This window comes from Astatotilapia calliptera, chromosome 3 (assembly GCF_900246225.1).
Source record: "Astatotilapia calliptera chromosome 3, fAstCal1.2, whole genome shotgun sequence".
Classification (NCBI taxonomy): Eukaryota; Metazoa; Chordata; class Actinopteri; order Cichliformes; family Cichlidae; genus Astatotilapia; species Astatotilapia calliptera.
Window position 1 is genome coordinate 42506319 of NC_039304.1, and position 21260 is coordinate 42527578.

The 21260-nt window shown below is 41.0% G+C and overlaps 1 protein-coding gene across 1 annotated transcript in view; it reads left to right on the forward strand.

The window, feature by feature from the left end:
* The first annotated feature begins 13038 nt into the window (after positions 1 to 13038).
* LOC113019582 (NLR family CARD domain-containing protein 3-like) overlaps positions 13039 to 21260 on the forward strand; it is a 159948-nt gene continuing 151726 nt past the window's right edge. Inside the window, exons 1-6 of the mRNA XM_026163356.1 lie at positions 13039 to 13127; positions 13212 to 13313; positions 13674 to 13790; positions 16885 to 16963; positions 18059 to 18284; positions 18421 to 20227. Of these exons, the coding sequence (XP_026019141.1) occupies positions 13039 to 13127; positions 13212 to 13313; positions 13674 to 13790; positions 16885 to 16963; positions 18059 to 18284; positions 18421 to 20227 (2420 nt within the window). The remainder of the gene's footprint in view (positions 13128 to 13211; positions 13314 to 13673; positions 13791 to 16884; positions 16964 to 18058; positions 18285 to 18420; positions 20228 to 21260) is intronic.

Here is a 21260-nt window from a genome sequence, read left to right on the forward strand (position 1 = left end):
AGCATTGCATATTATGTTAGCGCGATTTACCTTATTACAAAACCTGCTATTACTGTGCGTTGCATTTAGTGACCATGATGAGACAGACAGAGTCTGGCTCAGATGCTGGCAGTTCTCGCTGCAGTCTACCGGTAGCGTCTCCTGGGGCAGGGATAGCTCAGTAGATAAAGTGGTTGCCCCATGATCGGAAGGTCGGCGGTTCGAATCCACTTAACGGCTACCCTGAGGTACCCCTGAGCAAGGTACCGTCCCTACACACTGCTCCCCGGGCGCCTGCTTAGTGGGCTGCCCACTGCTTCACTGAGTGAATGGGTCAAATGCAGAGAAAAACAAGTAATTTCCCCATGGGGATCAATAAAGTATCCATTATTATTATTATTATTATTATTATTTCAGGCCTGGATAGACGAATGTCACGAGCAGTGTCTAAGTTTGTGGTCAAAGGCTTGCACCCATTTGCCACAGCAGATGCCCCCAATTTCACTTTGGTAAGTGAATGTGTTTAATTGTAGGCAGGGACATTACTGGATATTCTTGTGTAATTGCTACAGAATAATTTATGTTAAACTTTGTTATTGCTACAGGAGAATATTTATTTTATTATTTTACATATACATTTTTTTTCCCCGGGGTCCCTGTGACACCACATTGAAGAGCCATAGGCTGGATCTCTTAAGATCTCACTGTTGGGTTTGTAAGGCCATGTTACTCCTAAATTTCTATCTTGTTCAAAGAGAAGATATAAAACACAGTTCTAAGCTAATCGACCTTAGTGTTCTCCTTTTTAAAAAAAAAAAGAATCGATAAGAGAATCGATAAGGAATCGAATCGTTAAACAGAATCGAAAATGGAATCTGAATCGTTAAAATCTTATCAATACCCATCCCTAGTCAGAGCCAGGTTCAACAGCAACTCTTCAGAACAACAATGCTCTCAACGTTTTGCTGTCGACAAATGGACAAGTATTCAGTTATTGCTAAGAAAGCCATGGACTTTTTTTTATACAATTTGTTACAACATTTCTTTGCGAGCAATCCCTGTCAAGGATGCTGGACATAAAAACAAAGAAAAGCAACAGACTTTGCTGTGAAAATGACATGAGAGTGGCACTTGCCACGGTGAAGCCACATCTGAACTGGACTCTCAAAAGCAACAGCAAAAGTCACACAGATTTGCAGGTATTTAATGTGTTTTAAGTTCATGCATTGTGTTGGTTTTGTTCTTTGAACAAGGTGATGTTCATGCATGGGTCATTTCGTACACCAGTAAAAAACATATCTATGTCTTGAATATGAAAAAAAAAAAAATCATATTTTATTTTTCACTAAAGAGGGATTCGGTGAATGCGCATATGAAACTGGTGGTGTTCGGTACCTCCAGCAAGTTTAAGAACCACTGGCTTATGGTCAAACAGATGTTTCAATCTGACAGCAGTTACTGTGAAACAGTGGTCAAGCTTAGGCAGCTGTTAGTGAGCAGGAGAGCAGAGGTGATAAAGCATTTTCAGTGGTGGCTCCTAATTTTGAACCTATAATAAAAACAGGCACGTGCAGAGGGGGGGGCTAGAGGGGCTTGAGCACCCGCCCCTTTCCTGATGAGTGCCCAAAGTGCCCTTTTGTTGAGGCAACTTTTAAATTTTTTTTATTTATTTATTTATTTTTTTTATGTGTGTGTGCGTGCGGAGTCCTGTCTGTGCCCCTCAACAATAATATTTAACTATTAATCACAGTTTTGCATCAGTCACATGATCACATTTAACCAATGATCGCCCTTGACGGCAGAACGCGCTGGTTACGAGCCGGGAACGAGCTCACAAAGAGCACGCGCATTTTTAGCGGTCCGGAGCTGTAGGAGAAACACAAGTTAACTCAGAGACACAGACTGATGCGACACAACCAGTAAGTAGGTGTACAGCGCGCACTGTAGTGTGTAGCACCCAGGAGTATTAGCTTATTACGTACACGTTGGTAAGCTGTCTTGTTGCAACTGACGAACTGAAACAAACGAGCGTGCTGTGTGTGCAACAGCGCGACAAACATTACCTGTCCTTTTATTAACTGCACAGGTAGTGCTGGTCACAGCTGCTGGCTACCTGTGTAAGGCTGTCATGGGTCTGTAGCTCTGTCACCGTTTTAGGGAACATATTTAGTTTTAAAGTAAGTTACAGAGTTTTTCCTGCCTTTCTGTATATTTCACTAAAAAAAACGATCTAATATGCATGTCCACATAATAATTATTATAATTATAATATATTTAAAAACACAAGCTGTATTTTAAAGAACATACATTAAGAAGCAGATTATATTAGATTTATATTTTAAATAAGACAAAATTTGGATTTTATAGCAGTAAAATGATTGTATCTCTACAGTTTAAACATGTAATAAGCTTTGCCCTGCAACATGGAATCATCATAAATACATTATTTCATATTTATTACTTCCCCCTCCTCATTGCTTTATTATTGTAGCTCTAGTAATGAATAATAATGTAAGGATGCCCATAGTATATACAGTATTCTGAAGAAGGTCTAAAATGTCCCTGTGCATGCATGTGTGTGTTTTATTTAGATGGATTTACTCATGATATAACATTGTGCAGACATGGCTGGTAAGGACATGAGGAGGAAACAGTAGGAGCTGTGTGAGGCTACTAAAGGCAGTGCTATAACATTTTTCTGTCATCATTTTATTATAGATTAAGTGCAAGAGTTGTTAGGTGTGGATAATTAGATTATAGTTTATTGCAATAGCAAGTTGTGCCTTGTTCTCAGATAGACAGCAAGTGGAGAGTGATATATGAAATGATGGAATGGAAGGAAGAAGAGAAGCAAAGAGTGATTCACAGGCAGAGCCTAAATGATTTCTCACAGTTTTTGTTGCCTTATGGTTCCAAGCGCTGTCACCAATCTTTGCATTTTGTTATTATCTCATGACACTTGTTTAATCAGCTACCATCTCTCCTATGGACTTTTTAATGTCTACAGTCTCAGATCAACACAGCCCTGCCCTTCCCATATTAGATTCTTGATGAATGTGTGTTGTTGTTATTCAGCCTGGCTCAATGTGCCCCTTTTTAACTTTGAGCACCCGCCCCTTTAAACCTCTCTGCACGTCCCTGAATAAAAATATATTAACGTCTTAATAACGTAAGAGCAGCCCAATCTTGTTAAACACTCTAAAAATCTGCTTATTGGCTCTAGTTGAGCAGGATATCATTGGTCGATTGAGCTGTTTTAAATATGCTAGAGAAACAAACTTTGACTTGAGTTTTTCAATTCAGATATGTTGTGACATCCAAATGTTAAAAACGTATTTTTATTCTGGGACTACAGGAATCATTTTATAATTTTAAAACAAGCCTCTCTATCCTCTCATTTAACCCACAGAACAAAGATCACAGCAGGATATCTGTTTTGGGAAACGGCCTGCATTTGTATAGCGCTTTACTTAGACCCCAAAGTGCTTTACACAACATTCAGTCACATTCACACACTGGTGATGGCAAGCTACATTGTAGCCACAGCTGCTCTGGGGCGCACTGACAGACAGACTGACACTGGCGCCACCAGTAGGCAAACATGGGATTAGTATTTTAGGATATTTGGCATGCAGCCTGGGATCGAACCGCCGACCTTCTGATTAGTGGCTGACATGCTCTGCCACCTGAGCTACAGCCAGAAATACTCCACTTATTCCCCTGAATCAGTGCTTTCTCCATCAATTCTTCAGATACTAACATGAACACTGACTTTTGCTGTTTTGCTTCCACCACAATAAAAAATAAATAAATCACACTTCATGCACAGCTCTCTCTCTCTTTCTGTGTACTTCAAGAACCGTTTCCTGTCTCAAATCTCTGTTTTCTGCATTATTCATTTGCTTATTACCCACCAGTGTGCCGTTTACAGTGCTGTCAGCCGCTGTCTTTTTCTTTCTTTTTTGTCACTTAAATGACCTCGGACAAGAACACCTCATTTCTATTGTGCAATACTAAAGAAATTTAAACTTATAAAAATTATGCAAAATATTGTAGAATATTTTTAAGGTTATCTGCTATAAAAAGCCAGACCAGAAAAATCTCCATGTTTTTCTGTGTTTTATTCTCAGTTACTTTCACACAAAGGCATCTGCTGTGATGTTCACAATTCTGATGAAGTCTCACATGATCATTTAGAAATGAATATTGTCTATCTGGACTGTCACCCCCCCAAAAAAAGTGCACATGTAAAACTGCGTGTTAAGCGATGCGGTTGAAAAATTTAAGTGCACCGGTGCAACCATGACAAAAAGTTAGTCTACAGCCCTGATAAATAATGTAGTTTTAATTTTTGCGTGTAGTTTTTAACTTCTATTTTAGCTTTCTTTTGATCTAGTTTCAGTTGTGATTTCAGTTTTAGTGAACTATAGTAACTTTTGTGTGTTTTGTAACACTTCTTCCTGTTGGAGAGGAGCCAACAGTTTGTGGCGCAGTTTTTTTTAAGACCGACATGTTGAATCTGCATCTAACACAAATTTATACATAATATTCATTTACAAAGTCCGCTCTCCGTCTCCTGCTGTTCCTGTGAATATAAACAGGAGTGTCTCCAGTCGAGCTCAGAACACATTCTGTGTGTTTAGTCTGATTATCAAAGTCTGATCACACAGTAACAGAAAATGGCGGACACGCTCGGCCTCGTTGAAAAACATTACACACTGACTTTAAAGGAGAGACCGGAAATAAAAACACACACAGTTTGTTGTATGAAGAAATCAAACATGAGCTGAACAAACAGTAAAGTTCCTAAAGACAAACTGTTAAAGGAGGAAACAAAGCAAACTTACAGTTTCTTCAAATACACCAACAACAAGCTCCACTCTTCAGCTGGGCTGTATCCCAATCCAGCAACACTGAGGCACCGACCCTTGTATCAAGCTCACCTAGCGATACCTGTGTCGGTGCGTGCGTCGCTTTAAGAAAAGGTCACGTGATCGATACAGCTGCTGCATCGCTCATTGCCAACGCGCCAAACTGTGTTTAAAAGGTACCGCATCCGCATCTGCCAACGGAATGAGTCGCCACCAAAAAAAACCCACACAAAATTACTCTCGCAAAGATTTAAAATAAATAAATAAATAAATAAATAAATAAATACACATCTCTCCATAACAAAATGGAGCCGGAAAGAAAAAGAAATGTTTCTGCTGTGTGGGATCATTTTGATCTTTTAACTGCAAATAAGGTAATAGTTTGTCTATCTTTGTTTCAGTGTAATCTATCAGAATAGAAACAAAAAACAACAATGTGACTTGCAGTGTAAATTATTTATTTCATTTTGTGCAGGTTAAATGTCGCATCTGTTCTGCGGAGCTTTCTTACACAAACAGCCTGGTGGCTGGGCCTGCTGGCTGATGGTGGAGCCTGGTTGTGGCCTGCTGGCTGGGCCTGCTAGCTGATGGTGGAGCCAGGCTGGGCCTGCTGGCTGATGATGGTGGAGCAACACTCCTGTATTTTAATTTCTCTCAGCTCAGTTGTCTCAGTTGTGAACTTGTCTCAGTGCCGAGTGTCAAGTGGCTGCGATTCACACCAACACTTCTTTCTTTCTTCTCCAGCTACTCGCAAAAGTGAAGCCATTCCTCTGATTTGGCCATCTGAACATGCTACCTAAATAAAACCATGCAGGAAGTATGTTTTAATAGTGTGATTTGGCCATCTGAACGTCCTACCTATACGACGGAGCCATTAACAGTGAGGTAGCAGTGAAAACTAAGGTCTCTAATCAGAAGTACCTGACTCCGTGGTATAATTCTCAAACATGTACCCTAAAGCAGATGACTCGTAATCTGGAGAGGAAATGGCGTGTCACAAATCTAGAGGATCATCATTTAGCCTGGAGAAATAGCTTGCTGCTTTATAAGAAAGCCCTCCGCAAAGCCATAACATCTTACTATTCATCACTGATTGAAGAAAATAAGAACAACCCCAGGTTTCTCTTCAGCTCTGTAGCCAGGCTGACAAAAAGTCAGAGCTCTTTTGAGCCAACCATCCCTTTAACGTTAACTAGTAATGACTTCATGAACTTCTTCACAAATAAAATTTTTATCATTAGAGAAAAAATTACCAATAATCATCCCACAGATGTAATATTATCTACAGCTACTCTTAGTACCATTGATGTTAAGTTAGACTCTTTTTCTCCAATTGATCTTTCTGAGTTAACTTCAATAATTACTTCCTCCAAAGCATCAACGTGTCTTTTAGACCCCATTCCTACAAAACTGCTCAAAGAAGTCCTGCCATTAATTAATTCTTCGATCTTAAATATGATCAGCCTATCTCTAATGATCGGCTATGTACCACAGGCCTTCAAGCTGGCTGTAGTTAAACCTTTACTCAAAAAGCATCTCTAGACCCAGCAGTCTTAGCTAATTATAGGCCAATCTCCAACCTTCCTTTTATTTCAAAAATCCTTGAAAGAGTAGTTGTCAAACAGCTAACAGATCATCTGCAGAGGAATGGTTTATTTGAAGAGTTTCAGTCAGGTTTCAGAGCTCAGCACAGCACAGAAACAGCTTTAGTGAAGGTTACAAATGATCTTCTTATGGCCTCTGACAGTGGACTCATCTCTGTGGTTGTCCTGCTAGACCTTAGCGCAGCATTCGATACTGTTGACCATAATATCCTATTAGAGCGATTAGAACATGCTGTAGGTATTACAGGTACTGCACTGCAGTGGTTTGTATCATATCTATCTAATAGACTCCAGTTTGTGCATGTAAATGGAGAGTCCTCTTCACACACTGAGGTTAATTATGGAGTTCCACAGGGTTCAGTGCTAGGACCAATTCTGTTTACATTATACATGCTTCCCTTAGGCAGCATCATTAGAAGACATAGCATACATTTTCACTGCTATGCTGATGACACCCAGCTCTATCTGTCCATGAAGCCAGATAACACACACCAATTAGTTAAACTGCAGGAATGTCTTAAAGACATAAAGACCTGGATGGCCGCTAACTTTCTGCTTCTTAATTCAGATAAAACTGAGGTTATTGTACTCGGCCCTGAAAAGCTTAGAAATATGGTATCTAACCAGATTCTTACTCTGGATGGCATTACCTTGGCCTCCAGTAACGCTGTGAGAAACCTTGGAGTCATTTTTGACCAGGACATGTCCTTCAATGCACATATTAAACAAATATGTAAGACTGCTTTCTTCCATTTGCGCAACATCTCTAAAATTAGAAATATCCTGTCTCAGAGTGACGCTGAAAAACTAGTTCATGCATTTATTACTTCCAGGCTGGACTACTGTAATTCATTATGATCAGGATGTCCAAAAAACTCACTGAAAAGCCTTCAGCTAATCCAAAATGCTGCAGCAAGAGTCCTGACAGGGACTAGAAAGAGAGAGCAGATTTCTCCTGTTTTGGCTTCCCTTCATTGGCTTCCTGTTAAACCCAGAATTGAATTCAAAATCCTGCTCCTCACATACAAGGTCTTAAATAATCAGGCCCCATCTTATCTTAATGACCTTGTAGTACCATATCACCCTATTAGAGCACTTCGCTCTCGCTCTGCAGGCCTACTTGTTGTTCCTAGAGTATTTAAAAGTAGAATGGGAGGCAGAGCCTTCAGTTTTCACGCCCCTCTTCTGTGGAACCAGCTTCCAGTTTGGATTCGGGAGACAGACACTATCTCTACTTTTAAGATTAGGCTTAAAACTTTCCTTTTTGCTAAAGCATATAGTTAGGGCTGGACCAGGTGACCCTGAATCCTCCCTTAGTTATGCTCCAATAGACGTAGGCTGCCGGGGGATTCCCATGATGCATTGAGTTTTTCCTTTCCAGTCACCTTTCTCGCTCACTATGTATTAACAGACCTCTCTGCATTGAATCATATCTGTTATTAACCTCTGTCTCTCTTCCACAGCATGTCTTTATCCTGTCTTCCTTCTCTCACCCCAACCAATCGCAGCAGATGGCCCCGCCCCTCCCTGAGCCTGGTTCTGCCGGAGGTTTCTTCCTGTTAAAAGGGAGTTTTTCCTTCCCACTGTCGCCAAAGTGCTTGCTCATAGGGGGTCATATGATTGTTGGGTTTTTCTCTGTATCTATGAAGCGCCTTGAGGCGACTTTTGTTGTGATTTGGCGCTATATAAATAAAATTGAATTGAATTGAATTGAAATGATAGACAAGACCATAAATTTACGCTACGGTAGGATGTTTTGACAAGGTAGGACGTTTTGTCAGAACACCGGACAGTGTGCGCACCGCGGATGACGTCAGTGCGCACACTGTGTCTGAGGAGGATGTGCGGAAGTGCTTCAGGAAGGTGAACGCGCCCAAAGCTACTTGTCCGGACGGGATTCCTGGCCGAGTCCTTAAGTCATGCGCGGCTCAGCTGGCTGGAGTGTTTACACACATCTTCAACCTTTCCCTCTCTCTGTCTGTAGTCCCAGCCTGCTTCAAAATGGCCACCATCGTCCCTGTACCCAAATCCTCCACCATCTCCTCATTGAACGACTGGCGACCTGTAGCCCTGACCCCCATCGTAAGCAAATGCTTCGAGAAGCTTGTCAGGGACTTCGTCTGCTCTGCACTACCCGACTCATTGGACCCTCTACAGTTTGCATACCGCCACAACAGGTCCACCGATGATGCCATAGCCCCGACACTACATACTGCCGTCTCACACCTGGAGAAGAGAGACACGTATGTGAGAGTGCTGTTTGTAGATTACAGCTCAGCATTCAATACCATCGTTCCCTCGAAGCTGGACAGGAAACTGCAGGATCTAGGACTGAGCAGCTCCCTCTGCAGCTGGATCCTTAGCTTCCTGTCTGACAGTCGCCAAGTGGTCAGACTGGGCAGCATCACCTCATCCCCCATCACACTGAACACTGGTGCTCCACAGGGGTGTGTACTGAGCCCTCTCCTGTACTCACTCTACACCTACGACTGCACAGCCACTAACAACTCCAACATCATTGTGAAGTTTGCGGACGACACTACAGTGGTGGGTCTTATCACCAACGGTGATGAGACGGCTTACAGGGAGGAGGTCAGCGCCCTGACCCACTGGTGTCAAGACAACCATCTCACCCTCAACGTCGCAAAGACAAAGGAGTTGATAGTGGACTTCCGGAGGTGCAGAGAAGTACACACCCCCATCACCATCAACGGTGCTGCTGTGGAGAGAGTGAGCAGCTTCCGCTTCCTTGGGGTACATCTGGCTGAGGATCTTACGTGGTCAGTACACATAAACAAAACAATGAAGAAGGCGCAACAGCGCCTCTTCTTTCTCAGGAGACTGAAAAGATTCGGCATGAGCCCCCGCATCCTCAGGACCTTCTATCACTGTGCCATTGAGAGCATCCTCACTGGATGCATCACCACCTGGTATGGCAACAGCACCGCCTACAACCGCAAAGCTCTCCAGAGAGTAGTGCGGTGCTCTGAACGGATAATTGGAGGTGAGCTTCCCTCCCTCCAAGACATCTACAGGAAGCGCTGCCTGAGGAAAGCGGGGAGGATCATCAAGGACTCCTGTCACCCCAACCATAAACTGTTCAGACTGCTTCCATCAGGAAGGAGGTTCTGCAGCATCCGGTCCCGTACCAGCAGACTGAGAGACAGCTTTTTCCATCAGGCCATCAGACTGCTGAACACGTCATAGACACCTCAGCTTCACTACTGGAACTTCAACATTATGCACTCCACACTGTATATAAATGCCACTTGTTTTGCACATGTCTCAACCAACTCTGTATATTTTTATATATTTTATTTTATTGTTTACTCTATTTAATTTGTAAAATATGTGTATACACACACACACACACACACGCGTAGAAAAACATTTAGTATACACATCCAGTAATGCATATACTATTATATATTGTACATATATTTATTATTCTCAGATTTAGCCATTCTTATATTTTGCTTGTTTTATGTTATTGTATTTTGCACAACTCTGTTGCTTGTGGGGCTCGCACACAAGAATTTCACTCACATGTACTGTACCAGTGTCCCTGCACATGTGATGTGACAATAAAAGTGATTTGATTTGAAAACAAAAATGTCAAGAACTATTGCTATTCTCTCTAAAACAAATGATGTCTTAAATAAGAAATCATTATACATGCTTTGTGGAATAGTTATGACAGTGATTTAAAAAGGTGCAGTTCATTTCCCTCATTTAAAAAAATATATAAATAAAAAATGAAGAAGAGTAATAATGACAATATTGAAACTCGTGGTTGTTTGGCTTAGATTATTGTTATAAAATTTATGAAATGCATTTACTTATCTAAGATGGAAAGTGTTTTTTTTCTTATTTTGTTCCAAGCCTTATGTAAATGAGCCGTTTGCTGAACAGGCATTGATCTTTTGTTCAAAGGGTTGGCATAACAAGCATGTGCTTTCGCCAATACCTTTTGATTAGCCTTATATCATGTTTTTTTTCCTCTGTATTAACTGAGAGATTTGAATGCTCATCAATAAACAACTATATATCAAAAATGTTTTGAAAAGAACTATGATAAGGCATATAAAGGCTTTAGAGCAGGGGTGTCAAACTCAAATACACAGTGGGCCAAAATTCAAAACTGGAACAAAGTCGTGGGCTAACATTAATATTTATTGAAATATATTTATTCCTCCAGATATAAGAATGAATCTTTCCTTATGGACTCAAACATGTTTTGCTGAAACACTGAATATGGAACAAGCAAAGCTTAATACTAAACTAATATACACACACACACACACACACACACACACACACACACACACACACACACACACACACACACACACACACACACACACACACACACACACAATAATACCAGTAGGCCAGCTCTAATAGTAATTTGGTATGGCTTCGCGGGCCAAATCTAATTAGGCTGCGGGCCAGAGTTTGACACTTGTGCTTTAGAGCAACATATATGTACAACATATGCAATGTCTATTTCAGGGAAGCCCCTGCATATTTCAGCAGGACAATACAAAACCACATACTGCATCTATTACAACAGCATGGCTTCATGGGAGGAGAATCCAGGTGCTGAACTGGTCAGTCTGCAGTCCAGATCTTCACCTATTTGGCGCATCATTAAAAGAAAAATATGTGAAACATGGCAGCAAACTGTTCAGCAGCCGGAAACCTGGAAACCAGGCAAAATAAATGGGACTTAATTCCAACACCAAAACTCCAGAAACACCAATGCTGCACCAAGTTCCTGTTTATTTATATAGCACTTTTTAAAAAACAAAACAAAACAACAAGTGTTGACCAAAGGACGGCTGAATAAAATATTGGCTCTTATGATTTGAAAGTCTTAGTTTTCATTTTGTTCAAATTTAAAGAACATCCCAACTTTTCTGGAATTATGTATGTACCTTGCATTTTGGTATCCCTGATTAGTCCCAACCAGCTGTTCAATATTTCCTTAATTATCCTTTTTGTAAATAAAGCTTTGGGTCCCCTTTGTCACCTGTCATGTCCGTCACTGTCTGGTAACCTTCTCTCATGTGTTCCTGCCTGGTTTGTGGCTTGTTGGAATATTTTACAGTTGTGAACTTGGCATTAAAAAGACACACCTTGTAACTAAAAAACAAAAAACATTCAGAGCCTTAAAATATAATGTCTGCTCTTTAAAAAACAAAAACAAAGTTACAGTCCTGCAATGACTGTATTGAGTCTATTTTTAATATTATAATTTAATTTAAATATAATATACAATAAAAATTGTCACTTTGTAGTTTTTTCTAAGCATTTGAACTTTCAAAAACTAAAATTAAATATCCTGTATCATAACTACAGTTTGAAAAAATCAAACCTGTGAAAGTGAGCTGTAAATTCAGAGTGATGATGGTTTTTCATGTGTAGTCTCTGACTAACGTCATTAGAAGGGGCGGGGCTCCAGCTGGGTATTCCCGAGATGACGCTAACGTCTCTGCGTGTTTCCTTCTTTCTATGGCTCCTCCTTCCTGGACTTGGTGTTTGTGAATGATGCTGGTGGCCGTTTCCATGTGAAGGTAGCGTTAGCAGTTTGTAATGTTTTCCTTGCAGCTTAGTTCCAGCACAAATCTGCCGCTCAACAGTAACGGATTCACAGCTGGACCATTTAATGTGTGAGACTGACTCAGACTGATGATCTCTAGCATAGCGATGGCGGCTGACTGCAGTAAGGAGACCTGTGACAAATGGTCTGACTTTAGCCTGGCTGGTAGCTCAGCACCGGGTAAAATGCAGAGAGGCGTCATACATGACATTCTTTATGTTTACAGCTGGTGCGGAACGTTTGACCAAGTCTAATCTCAACACAGAAGTTCATACTTCCCTAATTCTAGTTCTTACAAGTTCGCTCGGGAGTGCAGACTTCCGAGGACACGACGCGGTAGTTCAGCAGTAAAGGCAGTGTACGGGATGGCGTCACAGCTAAGCTCAGCTCCAGTGTTTTTGTTACCATCTCCCGTTAATCCCAGTGATTAATATTTATGACGGAATTTGTTCATGATATGCCCAATTACTCGAGTTCTTTAAAAAAAAATATTAGTAAAAAAGTATTTTCAAGTGTTTTAGCAAAATGCGTGGGTGTAAAAGTACCATCATTGTGAAATCATTCAGAAAGATTGCATGGACTGATTTGTTCATTGATTTGATTAAGAGGACATTAAAAACTGTAAAGATTTGAACACTGAAATAAACATGGAACAATCAATAACTGTAGCAATTGCTGTAAAGGATGCCTCCCTGTCTTTAATAATGTCTTCTAACATGGCGGGATCTGTATGATCTGTTTCACAGTGTTTAACTAACCTCGTACAGTTAAGCAGCAAGAGTCACTACATGACTGAAACACAAACTTCATCTTTCTGAATAAAAACAATTCACATCTATACACAGGGCTGAATGATGAAAGCTGTGTTTCAGATGGAGTGGATGTTAGTCCAACACATCAGACACGACCTCTGCAGCTCTCATGTGCACATGAATGATTTGTGTTTCCTCTGCAGGTAGAAAGTGTGTGTGAGCTGAGCAGCATGGATCAGTGTGAGGACAGAGAGGAGGGAGCCCCTCCCTCTAAAAGCACTCTGTGTGGGGAACATGAGAGCCAGACCAAAGCTCAGAGGTGAGATGACCATCTCTAACTGTCCATGACTCTTCTCCATGTCACAGCTCAGCACTCACATCACTGCTGCATCATTATTCACAGGGACCAGCCTGGACCTCCACCCAGCTCTGTGTCCTGTAAGAGTGACCGGTCTGCAGACCGTCCCATTGATTTTAAAAGCCAGCATCTGTCTGCTGCAGAGAGGTGAGCTGTTAGTAACATTTGATTTCTCTGATGTCAGTTTGATTTAAATAAACTTCTTGATGTTGTTTCCTGGTCAAAGGAAGTCACTGAGTGAGGAGTTCCTTTATTCTGTAAAACATGTCCAACATGTACATTTAAACTCCTGCTGCTCACAGTAGGACCATCAATAGTCCGGCACACTGTAAATGACTGTGTTTACTTCTGGGTGGCGCTCTGTTCTCACACTGCCAACACTAGTTTGGAGTTCCCTTCTGCTCATGCTCATCCTGAAAACCTGTTTCTCTTTGGGATGATGAAGGCATTCTTAGTCTTCATCAGCTTCCGTGGCTGTAAATGAAAAACACATTTTTCTTCTAACAGGATTTATGAGAGAGCTGCTGGACCTGAACCTGAACCCAGCTGTGTGTCCTTAAAGAGTGACCGTTCTGCAGATCGTCCCATTGAATTTAAATCCCAGCCTCTGTCTGCTGCAGAGAGGTGAGCTTTGATTTAACTGCTTGATGTTGTTGGATAGAAACTGAAGTGCAAACACGTCATTCCCTCAATCCCATTTAAACTGTCTTAAAAATAACCTTTTGGTTTACTGAAAATCCACCTCAGCAAACAGGAAGTCATGCTCGTGCTCATGTTTTCCTCCAATAGTTCTGACACTCACTAGTCCTCGGCCACCTTCCTTATGTTTAGTGTACACTCTCAGGGTGCTGGATTTAAGCTGCAACACTCAATGCATGGTAAGGAACTTCTTGTCTTGATGACAGCGGGTACTGGGTACACCACCATTCACCCCCACACCTAACTGTCAGCAAATATAAAGTAAGATGAGTCTATTAGCAGGAACCAAAAAACAGGTGACATCATGTTCTGTACCGGCGCAAGATAGTGCTAAACATGCTATACTTTGACTTTAAAGGCTTATTTCTTAAATCCAGCTTCACAGACAGTATTAGGGCTCCATGGTGTAAATTGGCCTTTATTTATGCGCTGTTTCCTGTCCATTTTAATGCGGACTATTAAAAAGCTTGAGGTGTTGCAGATGAATATGAACAAAATTTAAAAAAAAAAAGTTTCAAACAAACAACTTTATTTTATACTACTGTTTATGTTATCTCGTTATTTGAGCCTTAGGCTTGTGCATTTTGGCGTCACATTCGGTGACGCTGTTGCTCAGTATGTTACTCATAACATAGTGCTGTATGTGGGTGGAGCAGCCCGGAGGTTAGCACATGTGTGGCTGCGGGCTGTTCCTCCTATGCTGAGTGAGTCAGTGTAAACTGACATGGCTTAAACTCTGTTCCAACCATGACTGGTTCGGAGAAGCTCTATTCTGATGTTCTCCTATGTTGTCTGTCAAAACACGGACAGAATTAGGCATATCAGCTTTATATTGATCATGTCTCATATTGCAGTTGTGGAAAAGTTATTTCAGTGTAAGATTGTCTTTTGTTTTCTTGTCTGGCCCTATACCAACAGTGCTGAAAAAGATGTTGATAACATTGTTACATTTTCTGAATTTCAGTATTGTACTTCATTGCCTGTTCAGGTATCCCTACTTTGGACATCTGTTCATCCAAGGAATAATTAATATTAATATTACAGCTGACCGGTAACATGTGCAGAATAGGAACACAAAATATTTAATATACTGTAGAATCAAATAACTTATCTAACATAGAGTAATACTCAATATTTAATCAGGGTTAGGCTAGATTTTATAAACTAATTTATTGTTAGCTGAATAATTTTTGATGGGGAAATGTTATTCTAATTTAATTTGGTTTGTTTGTTTGTGATTTTAAAAAGATATTTATAGATTTTATTAAACCAGTTGCATTTTAAACTCTGCGAACGACTGGCGACCTGTCCAGTGTTTCTCCTGCTGGGATAGGTTACAGTCCCCCCACAACCCTGGCAATGATAAGCTGAAGAGAATGGATGGATTTGCATTTTAAAATCAAGATAATGAACTTCAAGTATTTTTTTATTTTGTTTTATTTTATTTTCCTATCAGGATCAATCAGATATTTGGGGCGATCGTGGCTCAAGAGTTTGGTGTTTGTCTTGTAATCGGAAGGTTGCCGGTTCGAGCCCCGGCTCAGACAGTCTCGGTCGTTGTGTCCTTGGGCGAGACACTTCACCTACCGCCTACTGGTGTTGGTCAGAGGGGCCGATGGTGCGATATGGCAGCCTCGCTTGTGTCAGTCTGCCCCAGGGCAGCTGTGGCTACACCTGTAGCTGCCTCCACCAGTGTGTGGATGTGAGAGTGAATGAATAGTGGTATTGTAAAGCGCTTTGAGGGGTCCCGAAAAGCGCTATATAAATGCAATCCATTATTACTATTATTATTATTATTATTATTATTATTATTTGATTCCCATGAACCAGCTGTGTGTCCTTCAAGAGTGACCAATCGAAAGATTTTATTATAACATTTAAATCAGACGTGTGTCCTCCGGCAGAGGTAATGTGTGTCTAAATGTTGTTATGACTCAGTGTTTGTGAATAAATCCTCCATCATGTTGAATGTCAGCTCAGCTCTGTTTCACACACATTTCTATGTTTATATGTGAAGCAGTGTAGGTTGGACTGTTTCCACAAACAACAGTGTAGGGAGGAACTTCCACTCGGGTGTTTTAGGTGTTGCTGGATGGAGGGGGGCAAATAGTTTAATGAGTGTGACTCCATGTGAGCGCTGCTTTGATTTCTGGCTGAGAAGTTTGTCTTCATGGAGGTTTTTTGGATTCTTGCATTGATAAAATGAAGAGCATGAACTGTGAACACTGAACTTTCCATCTGAAGCCAGAAGAAAGACGTTTGGACTTTGATTTCTCTGAAGCTTGTCTCCATCATTTTTCAGTTTTAATGTAATTTCACCTTCAGTATAACAGAGGCATGATCTGATGAGGTTCTTGTTCGAATAATGAACTGACTAATAAAGAAACCTCCTTTAAAACATGAAGCAATGATCCAGCTGGCTGTTGGCAGCATGCCTACCAGAGTGATGTGTATGATCTTCAGACAGCTGTTCTCTGGATCAATCGGACAGATCAGGAGGAGTGCAGGATTCATGCAGAGGAGGTTCCACGTTTTCCTGCCAGATCTCGATCCACTCATGTATGAATGAACTTCCTGTCACTGTGTCACATGTAATAGTGTAGAAGGACTCAATTCAGAGCTACAGGAAGAAGACAAAGTTTGACACTCAGCTTTGTGCAGTCGACCTGAGCCAGTCATACACTAGATCTGATCACATCAACACTCCTGCAGGTCCAGCAGCTTCAGCTACATCACAAGAAAATACCTGAGTAAATTTAATAATAATATACAAACATATTAATTTTGAGATAGACTGTGCTTGTAGTTTACCAAAAAGAGCAGCAATAAATAAGAGAAAAAGAAGAAATACAAGCAAAAGACAATAAGAGTAGTCAAGAGCAAGATACCAACAAGGTATCAGACAAAAGTATTATTATTATTATTATTATTATTATTATTATTAGGGATGGGAAGCACCAGCATCTTAATTACTTGGTTATCTTTTGTATTATTCTTGATCTTCATGATTCCTCCACAGAGTGGACCAGGAGAGCTCAGAGGTTCCCAGTGGTCAGTCTTCCCAGCAGCATCAAACACACCTGGACTCCATATTTATGGTCTGTATATGTACAGCAACTACTTTTACATGCAAGGGTTTTAGTTCAGAAGGTAGATCCAATTGTCCTTGACAGACCTCTGCCTCCTTTAAATTTCATGACATAATTTTTGAGATGTGTAGTTATTCCTCTTCCCTCTTAGCAATAATTGTCCATATAACATACTTTTTTCTAATTACTGGAGGCAAGGCTCAGTGTATTAGAAGCACAACTCAACACTGTTTAAATGAAAGCATAAACACTGGAAGCTGGGAAAACCTAAACAACATAAAACTGTGGTGTTGTTGACCACTGACTAATTTGACCTGAACAGTTACATGTCATCCTTCAACTGCTGGCTCTAATGGTAGTGTCCGGTAAACTATCTGCCTAGATAGATAATTGGAAAACATTATAGATAAAACTTGGTCTTGTCATGAAATATGGCATCTATGGCATTTTGAACAGTGCAGGTCTGATCGAAAATACGTCTCATTCTTTTTTTTTTTTTTATTGTTAAAGACAGGTCAGGGTTTGGATTTCATTAGGACTCTTGGTATTGCACATCACTGAATTGATTTCTATGAATTAAGCCTTTACTGCGGACAATTTTAGTGATGTAAAAATGTTCAACACAGTGTTTGCACTGGGGAGTTATTAAAATGCTGCAGAGGTGAGATGTCATATACCCTTGACATTAGCTGAAAATCATATCTTTTGTTGCAGAGGTCATACTACCTTATTATGTCAACCAGTTACTTCGCTGTCAAACTGCAGGTTTACTTGTGGTTCCTCAAGTTTCTAACCGTAGAATGGGAGGAATAGCTGTCAAGATCGTCTCCTCTAAAATCAGATACCAGTTTTTAATAGCAAGATGCCTGACTTTTAAGACTAGGCTTCCAACTTTCCTTTTTACTTGTAGTTAGGGTCAGGGGTGAGACTTCTGATGATATGCTCTAAAGTTCTCTTCTGTTACTCCCATGGACACATACAATATTGCATGTCTCTGTTTCCTCCCTCTTGTTGCTTGCATTTTGTTCTGTTTTTTCTCAGTGTCTATGGTACAGCAACCTCACCCTCCCACTCTGCCCTCATTCATAAAGTATTCCATTGCAGCTCTTGGAGGACAAAATGGTCACTTTTGTGAAGAAAGAACTGCAGAAAATCCAGAAGGTTCTGTGTCCAGATTACCCAGAATGCTTAGCGAGTCAGACGGACAATAATTGTGCATTAGTGGGTGAGGATGAAGAGCCGAATAGCATCAGAGAATCATTTGTGAAGATCACACTGCATTTCCTGAGGAGAATAAAGCAGGATGAGCTGGCTGACGAATTACAGAGCAGTAAGAGGATTTCTTCAAAGATTTAAGCTGCTGGATGAATAGAACCTTTACTATTGTTTCAATGAATGGACATATATATTCAAAATATGTGCATATAATAATCCATAGTGATGCTTTTGTCTATTGACTCTTTTAGGAACTTTAATTAGGGACATTGAGTGGAGTCAGCATGAACTTAAGTCTATTCTAAAGAAGAAGTTCCAGTGTGTGTTTGAGGGGATCGCTAAAGCAGGAAACCCAACCCTTCTGAATCAGATCTACACAGAGCTCTACATCACAGAGGGAGGGACTGCAGAGGTCAATGATGAACATGAGGTCAGACGGATTGAAACAGCATCCAGGAAACCAGACAATCTAGAGTGTACAATCAGACAAGAAGACATCTTTAAAGCCTCACCTGGAAGAGATGAACCAATCAGAACAGTGCTGACAAAGGGAGTGGCTGGCATTGGGAAAACAGTCTTAACACAGAAATACACCCTGGACTGGGCTGAAGACAAAGCCAACCAGGACATCCAGTTCATGTTTCCATTCACTTTCAGAGAGCTGAATGTGCTGAAAGAGGAAAAGTTCAGCTTGGTGGAACTTGTTCATCACTTCTTTACTGAAACCAAAGAAGCAGGAATCTGCAGCTTTGAAGACTTCCAGGTTGTGTTCATCTTTGATGGTCTGGATGAGTGTCGACTTCCTCTGGACTTCCACAAAACTACAATCATAACTGACCCTAGAAAGTCCACCTCAGTGGATGTGCTGCTGATAAACCTCATCAGGGGGAAACTGCTTCCCTCTGCTCGCCTCTGGATAACCACACGACCTGCAGCAGCCAATCAGATCCCTCCCGACTGTGTTGACGTGGTGACAGAGGTCAGAGGGTTCACTGACCCACAAAAGGAGGAGTACTTCAAAAAGAGATTTAGGGATAAGAAGCAGGCCAAAATAATCCTCTCCCACATCAAGACATCACGAAGCCTCCACATCATGTGCCACATCCCAGTCTTCTGCTGGATCACTGCTACAGTTCTGGAGGATGTGCTGAAAACCAGAGAGGAAGGACAGCTGCCCAAGACCCTGACTGAGATGTACATCCACTTCCTGGTGGTTCAGGCCAAAGTGAAGACGGTCAAGTATGACGGAGGAGCTGAGACAGATCCACACTGGAGTCCAGAGAGCAGGAAGATGATGGAGTCTCTGGGAAAACTGGCCTTTGATCAGCTGCAGAAAGGAAACCTGATCTTCTATGAATCAGACCTGACAGAGTGTGGCATCGATATCAGAGCAGCCTCAGTGTACTCAGGAGTGTTCACACAGATCTTTAAAGAGGAGAGAGGACTGTACCAGGACAAGGTGTTCTGCTTCATCCATCTGAGTGTTCAGGAGTTTCTGGCTGCTCTTCATGTCCATCTGACCTTCATCAACTCTGGACTCAATCTGCTGGAAGAACAAAAAACAACCTTCCAGAAATCTGAAAGAAGTGAATCTGTAGAGAAACATTTCTACCAGAGTGCTATGGACAAGGCCTTACAGAGTCCAAATGGACACTTGGACTTGTTCCTCCGCTTCCTCCTGGGTCTGTCAGTGCAGATCAATCAGAGTCTCCTTCGAGGCCTGCTGACTCTGACAGGAAGTAGCTCACAGACCATTAAGAAAACAGTCCAGTACATCAAGGAGAAGCTCAGTGAGAATCTGCCTGCAGAAAAAAGCATCAATCTGTTCCACTGTCTGAATGAACTGAATGATTGTTCTCTAGTGGAGGAAATCCAACAGTCCCTGAAAGCAGAACGCCTCTCCACAAATGAACTGTCTCCTGCTCAGTGGTCAGCTCTGGTCTTCATCTTACTGTCATCAGAAGAAGATCTGGATGTGTTTGACCTGAAGAAATACTCTGCTTCAGAGGAGGCTCTTCTGAGGCTGCTGCCAGTGGTCCAAGCCTCCAACCAAGCTCTGTAAGTAAATATGTGATCATTGCTTTAGTTTTGAAATGTTGATTTTACTTAATAGAAAACCATCCATCCATCCATTTTCTTCTGCTTATCCTTACTGGGGTCATGGAGAGGGGAGGGGGGGGATGTTCTAGGCCTACCCTATCTAGCTTAGGGCGAGAGGCAGGGTACACTCTTTGGTTTTCACCAATCTAACTCAGGGCTAGCACAGAGAGACAAACAACCATTCACACTCACATGGAAAGCATGTATGCACAATGGAAAAAAGAACAATTGAATTAAACTTATAATCTTGTAAAGCTGATTCTGTTCATTTGAATGTAAAATTCTCCATGGAAGGGATGTTTTGTCAGTCAAGTGACTTCCTTAGTTTCAGTTGACATGTTTCCACAATTTTATAAATAGTACTTTTCCATAATGAACAAAAATGATCACAGTGGACTAACAATGGGTTATGAGGTCAATTTCGTGACCATTAATATAGAAATTTTCATGATCATTTATCAATAAGTAATTAGTACAATTCAGAGAAAGTTGGGGAATGGTTGCAGTCACACATGGTATGCGTAATATGTGACCTGAAGATGGCTACAAGAGCAGACACACTCAGCAGGCTACTGTTCAGAGTGGTCCTGTTGTTAAGGTGGAGTCATCCTGTAATCTCTTTCAAACTACCTCCACTACTTAAGTTACTGGAGGTAACTGAAGGTAAGGGCAGGTAAATGGTGATGCAACATGATATGAGACCATTGTTTTATCTTCAATACAGGGAGTGCAGAATTATTAGGCAAGTTGTATTTTTGAGGAATAATTTTATTATTGAACAACAACCATGTTCTCAATGAACCCAAAAAACTCATTAATATCAAAGCTGAATGTTTTTGGAAGTAGTTTTTAGTTTGTTTTTAGTTTTAGCTATTTTAGGGGGATATCTGTGTGTGCAGGTGACTATTACTGTGCAGAATTATTAGGCAACTTAACAAAAACAAATATATACCCATTTCAATTATTTATTTTTACCAGTGAAACCAATATA